This window comes from Buceros rhinoceros, unplaced genomic scaffold (assembly GCF_000710305.1).
Source record: "Buceros rhinoceros silvestris isolate BGI_N320 unplaced genomic scaffold, ASM71030v1 scaffold883, whole genome shotgun sequence".
In the NCBI taxonomy this organism is placed as follows: Eukaryota; Metazoa; Chordata; class Aves; order Bucerotiformes; family Bucerotidae; genus Buceros; species Buceros rhinoceros.
Genome location: NW_010401612.1, coordinates 91,102 through 97,660, shown reverse-complemented (window position 1 = coordinate 97,660; position 6,559 = coordinate 91,102). Strand labels below are relative to the sequence as shown.

At 49.7% G+C, this 6,559-nt stretch overlaps 1 protein-coding gene across 1 annotated transcript in view; it reads left to right on the top strand.

The window, feature by feature from the left end:
* CSMD2 (CUB and Sushi multiple domains 2) overlaps positions 1-6,559 on the top strand; it is a gene marked incomplete at its 5' end in the record, with an annotated part of 130,994 nt that overhangs the window by 71,889 nt on the left and 52,546 nt on the right. Inside the window, 4 exons of the mRNA XM_010132318.1 lie at positions 2,820-2,938; positions 3,032-3,101; positions 5,445-5,561; positions 6,470-6,557. Coding sequence (XP_010130620.1) covers positions 2,820-2,938; positions 3,032-3,101; positions 5,445-5,561; positions 6,470-6,557 — 394 coding nt within the window. The remainder of the gene's footprint in view (positions 1-2,819; positions 2,939-3,031; positions 3,102-5,444; positions 5,562-6,469; positions 6,558-6,559) is intronic.

Genomic DNA, 6,559 nt, shown 5'->3' with positions numbered 1-6,559 from the left:
CCTGCTGAAAGCAGGGTCAAATATGAGATAAAACTGGATTACTCACTTTACACATCTTTATGTGGTTGGTGCTGGAAACGCTTCAGGTGTGGAGAGGGCACACACAGGGCAGCCTTTCCTCACAAGTGCTGCGGCCCCCGTCCTGTGCTCCTCTGCTGAAGTTGATCCACCTTCCAGTGTTTCTTATGCTGTGGGGCACAAAACTGTGCGCAGTAGTTTAGGTGCTGTGTAGTGGGTGTTGAGTAGGGCAGGTAATCGCCTCCCTCGTCTGCTGGCTGTGCTCCTGTCATTACTGCCATTCACTGCAGGGCCCCACGCTGGCTCCTCTTCAGCTTCCCTGGAAGGCATGGCAGGGAGGAGAGTCTCCTGGGAAAGGGCTGTCAGGTTTGGGTAAGGATGCCAAAAATCCATTCTCCCCCGTGTCTGTGGTTTGATTCCTGGTATTGGAGTCAAGCTGCAGAGGGTCACGGTGATGGTGGCTGTTACCTCACTGATGGGACTGTACCGAGGGCTGAAATTATTCGCACGCAGCCCAGCAGCAGGGACAGACAGCGGATAAGCAGGCAGACGCGGAATGGCAGCACTCAGCTCTGTTCAGCACATCTGAACAGACTGTGTAGCCAGCTGTCAGGAGAGCAGGCAGGCTCCTGCGTTTGCAGTGTGCTGAGGATGCTGGTGCAACAGGGCCAACAGCGTGGCTGGTCGGTGTGGAGCTCTCAGGGTACTGGTTAACGCATACTGATGGTCTGGCTGTGCTCCTGCGTCAGTAGCAGTGATGGAGAGCTGATGAGAGATGTGCTGGGACTGCGGACTCTGTTCACGCAATCTTCCTTGCGGCAATGAAAACATAATTGTTTCTTGCTGGACGCCATGTCTGATAATTGGTTCCGATCACAAATGCTATGTTTGTCTCTGAAGCCAACCAACATTCTCTTTATTTTTTTCCAAAGCAGGAAATACACTTGAAAGCACATTTTGTTTTGTAAGACGTCCACAGAAATGGCATAGCAAAGACCATGTGATTTCGGGGGCCTGCTAGGGCTAAGCTGTCGAGGCTTTACTGCATTTGCAGGTTGAAACCTCGCACTTTAAATGGATCCACCGAGATTATGGCAACCCACAAGATTGGGGAGAGAAAGTGTGTCCCAGATTTCTGTCTGGGTACTACAGAAATGGATGTTAGTTTAGAAATTCTCTTGCTGCAACTCTTTCTTCTCTATTTCTGTTTCAATCAATAAGTCCTTTGAGGATGGAATTACCCCATTGCAACAATCATGTTCGAGTTTTTCGTGAGGCTTGAGATTATCAGGCGTTTGGTTTCTTGGCTGAGAAGATTAATAGGTGTTGATTTTCAGGGCAGCTGGAAATCATGGGGTTTTTTGCTTCGCTTGTAGAATTGGAATTTCACAGCTCTGAGCCCTGGGTTTTGTCTTTGTTTGGCTAGAGATGGCTGCAAGGAAGTTCTGAGAGATGAGCTGAAACACCAGAGTTTGCTTCCTCCCCTTTCTCCCTCACTGGATTCCTCAAGCAAAGCTCTTATCTCTACATGCTCGAAAGCCGGAGCAGACCCAGAGCAATTTAGGACTGAGTGGAGCTTGGTGCTCGCTGATCTGAATGGGAAGCTACTTAGAGCCATTTTCTCTCTTGTCTCTCTTGAAGGTCAGGCAACACAGCCACGTGTGGGGAGGGACTACGTGGGTTTTGCTGGGAAGCGTGACTCGGGTTTCAGGACAAGAGGCAGCATCTCCTCTCTCATTTCTTTTTTCATTTGCTTTCGGCTCAGCCTGTAGCCTGTGGAGTTGAAGCGGAGCGTTAGCCCTTGCGGTGATGCACAAGGTTATCTTTTAGTGGCAGCTGCCAGCGCTGAGAGCGAGGGAGGTGCTGGCAGGCAGCTGAGCCGTGGTGGGTGCGAGGCGACTGCAGACACCGGTCCTCACTTTATCTGCATCTGTTGCAGGAGGAAAGGGGGGTGCCCTGTGTGTACAGGAGAGCACATCACCCGACACTTTGGGGATCGTTAATGGGGTTTGCAGCGGGATATTCCTGGTTGTAAATGCAGCTCAGATGGAAACAGGATTGAATGAAATTTTCATAGACTGTTCTGCAGGCACCGCCAAGGACTGGCCGCGCTTGCTGCTGCTTGTATCTCATGGTAAATTCAATCTGTAAATGAAAACAGGAAGAGCAGGGCTGGAGAATGAAATCATGCTGCTTCTGCCCAGAAAGGGACGAATTACATACAACACATACTGCGTGCCCTTGATAGAGCCAGCGAGGGTCAGCAGATAGTTCCCTGCTGCGTCCTCTCCCGTCTCCTGTCAGGTGCTGCCGGGTTGGTAAAGGCACACGGGGCATGACATGAGTGGGGACCTCGGGTGGGGAGGGCTCATGGTGGTGGTTTGGTTTGTGAACCATTGAGAGCGAGTCAGTCTTTGCTTTGCGATGGACACGCTGTCGCAGATGGAACTCCTCCTCAAGTCATCAGGGTCCAGTCAAAAACATCTTTGGTCACCGATCACAGAGCGGTTTGTGATACCTTTGTACATGAAAAGAAGCATGTTCCGGGTAAAGGGGACACTAGATGTGAATTCCTCTGGAACCTGGACAGACCCTGTAACATGGGGGAGTGCTGCACGATCAGGGGGGTCTTTGTGGAGAATCCAGAGGCCAACAGGACTTCCACACCCGCTGCCTGTAGTGGAGGAGGTTGGTAAACAGGGGAATGGGATAAAATGAAGGGGTTGTGTCCTTCGCTTCTGCCTTCAGCACAGTCCCCATCCCGACTCCCTGGAGCACTCACCTCACTCTTGCCTTCGCAGCTGTCGGTCTGTCCAGCTGCCCGGAGCCCCCCGTTCCTGGGAACGGCCTGAAGGTTGGCGAACGCTATTTAGTGAACGACGTCGTCTCTTTCCAGTGCGAGCCTGGCTACGCGCTTCAGGTACTGAACCTTTTCCAAGAAAAAGGACAAGACCGAACCCTGGGGATGCAGGGAGACCCTCTGAACCCCGTGTCGTCTTTTCCTCTCCTCCAGGGCCACTCTCACATTTCCTGCATGCCAGGCACTGTCCGCCGCTGGAATTACCCACCGCCGCTTTGCATCGGTAGGACTCTGGTTCTTTCACACCTGGCAGATATTTATAATGCTGTCCCAAAAAAGCATAAAGGTAGAAAATAGAGGTAGAAAAATGCAGGTTTGTTCTAGGAGTGAGATGGAGTGTGGAAAAAAATCTTCATTTGTTGCAAGATGAAATTTCCCTGAGAAGGTCCCTGTGGGCTGCCCGGAATGTTTTATTTTAAATGTTTAAAATAGGGCTGCAGGATAAAATGTAAAATACAAAAAAGGTTTCCTCAACAAAAATCCGTTCAAAAGGGAAAACTTAAAACTTCTTTATACTGCAAGTAGGTTGGTTTTATGGGTTGAGGATTTTTTTTTTCATCTTAAGCAAAGATTTTAAGCCTGTGGTTTATTTTTATTAAATACATCTTGATATCACTAAAACTACATCTTTTACTGGAGCCTGTTTACCCTCGCAGTATCTCTGAACTGCAGCACTTGGTGCCCTGCTCTCCCCACTTCGGTGTCCAGCAGGTCCTATGTGACCAGCAAGAGGCAGGTCACTTGTCTGTAAGGCTTTTGCCTGGGACACCCTCGGAGGAGGAGGGCTGGGACTGCTGAGTGTTTCAGGCCTTGAGAGAAAAGGACTGGTCAGTCAATTTCCGCCAAGAAAGACTGAGCCTGAGGACAAGAGGCGCAGAGGTGAAGAGAACCTGCTGGCGGGTTTTTTATTATTTTCAATATCTTGCTTTTAGCAAATCTAGATGTTTAATATTCATGTTGCGCATTTTACAGCTTTGAGAGAGACATTTATGCATTTAATAGCTTTAGTTAACAGTTATTTCAGGCTCCTGCTGCTCTAGCTTACATCGTTTTGCTTTAAAGTAATTATAAGAGCTAACAGTTCTTTTATCTGATGATCTGCAGGCCAGGAATAAATACAGACATTTACAGCAGAATGACTGAGCTAAAGGACTCATACCCATGAGAGTTCTCTGAAAGAAAGCAGAGGTCCTTCAGCTCAGCATTTGAGTTGGGGGTGGATCCCATCCACATCCCAGTGTTATCCAGCTGAAGAGGAGCTGAGCGACTCCAAGTTTCCCTCTTCTAATCAGCATCGGTCACCCAGTTCAGTGGGGTTTTGCCTGGTTTGACTGTGCCTGCTGGGCGCTGCCACAGTGTGGAGAGTGGCCCAGTTTAATTCAGATTGTCTCGTTTTGGACAGTCGTGACCAAGTGCAGTGGTACAGGCACCATCCACACGTCTGTTTGTATCCCTCAGTTTGCATCACGCTTGACTGAGAAAGGTCATCCAGCTTCACAGAGGCATAAACACGTCTCTGCAGCCACGTGCTGATTATCCTGAGTGACCATCGTCTTTTCTGGGGAAGCCTCAGCCCCCCCCACGCTGACAGCCCTGCTGCTGGGTGTCCTGTGCCAGTCATGCACCGATGTGTCCAAACCCCGTCCAGAGCTCCGCTGGCTGCTGGCCCACGGGAGCCCAGCCTTTGGTTGCTCCCCTCCTCAGAGAACAGTTTTCCTCCCTGGCAAAGCACGCTGATTTTCTCTTGGTCTGCTTCATCCAGATGCTTGACTGCTAAATAATTTAGGAGCAGTCCTATTAAAGACCCATTAAGAGGAAAAAGAAAGAGAAATCTTCTGGGAGAAACCTTGTTAGTAGCAAGTAATGAGATATTGGACAAAGAGAATCTGTACCTTCACTGTCAGAACGTGTTAGGAGTAGCCCTGGGTGTATTCAGCTGGATGGTTTTACCGTAGCAAGGTAGAGGTCGTCCAGATAAGCATGAGAAGATGTTATCTTTGTTTGAATTCCATGGGATGCCTTTAGTAAACATGTTTTGTGCTGTCACCTGTGGATCGCTGCTTGGCGGGGAATTATTTCAGTCAGTGTGCAAACATGCTGTTCTATATTTGTCAGTAATTGCCCAGAGATTGACAAGTATAGCAGCCAAGGTAGGTCGGTTAACCAGGAAAAGACACAATGGTAACTGGAGTCAAAATAGGCTCAGTCTTTCTTCACAGTGATTTTTTTTCCTTTTTTCTCAGGTGGTTAAGAATTCAAGCAAGTGTTGTGTGTGCCATGCTCGCTGTTCCAGTGTCTGTGGGCAGAACAGAGAGTCTGTCTCTCCCACTGGGATTGCCAGAAGTGGCTCTCTGGGCCCAGGCTTTGACCTCCAGAGGGCAGGAGGAAGGCACGTGCATTGATAATGTGGCCATGCAGTGCCTGGTGAATGTTGTGCTGGTTCCATAGCAGGCTTTCCTTTTTCTCTTCTTAGATTTTAATTTCTTTATTTCCCATACAGCTGGCCGTGACCATCACCCAGAGACACCCTAAGTCATCCTGACCTTTACCACTGTTGATTTTACAGCCCAGTGTGGAGGAACAGCAGAAGAGATGGAAGGAGTGCTCCTGAGCCCAGGGTTCCCAGGAAATTATCCGAGCAACCTGGACTGCACATGGAGGATACTGCTGCCCGTGGGGTTTGGTGAGACAGCCACTTTGGTTTGATGTTCTCACAAAAGAGGTGATAGGAGGATGCCACCCCTGTTCAGGCAGTGCTGGGTGCATTGCTGGCCAAGATGAGTTACAGAAACTCTGTTGTTTGACCTCCTGATCACACTTTCCATTAAAGATGCATTTATATGGTGCTATGAAACGATAAAGAATTTTTCAGAAGGTGATTACAGGTCACCGTGGGGTGTAACAGGTTGATCTGGATTTGTGACCTCCTCCCGTGGTGTGCTACTCCCACTTGCCGCAGCCCTGCAACATCACCATTTGCATCACCCTTTATAGATTTAACAAGTGACCGAAGCTTTTGTTGGGTTATATCCTGCCTCAGAGGTCACGCAAGCAACAGCACAGTCCAAAAGAGCATCTCCCCAGCCTTTACTAAGAGAGAAACGTGCACCTCCAGCTCAGCTCTCCTCCAGGCCAGCCTCATCAGGGTGGCTGTTTGCCAGGAGGTGGAAGTGTTGCTCGCTGGAAGATGTGCTGGCTCTCCACATTTCCTGAATTAATTCTCCTTCTCCTCCTCGTGTGCTGACGAGTGCTGTTGGGGAAGTGAAGCACCCAGCTCGGTCTGCACAGGCTGCCCTTGCTTTGGTGAAGGAAGGTTCATGCAGCTCTGTGCTTGCTTTCCCAGTTACTCTGGAAATTTCCCCCTGGCAGAGGGAAGGGCAGGGGAACTCCAGCACTCCTGCGGGTGTTCATAGTCGGACCTTGTCCAAAACTAGCAGGACCCGTATACCTACAGGCACCCTCTTCCTCCAGCATGGTACGTGTTCTCCTGCTGGTTGACCAGGCTATGCTGGGTGTCACTGGGTGAGCGCTGCTGGTGTGCTGAGGCTTGGCTCTAGCTTTAGAGGCAGACTGTTCATTCTTCCTTTCCAGGTGCTCACATCCAGTTCCTCAACTTCTCCACTGAGCCGAACCATGACTTTGTCGAAATCCGCAATGGGCCGTATGACACCAGTAACGTTA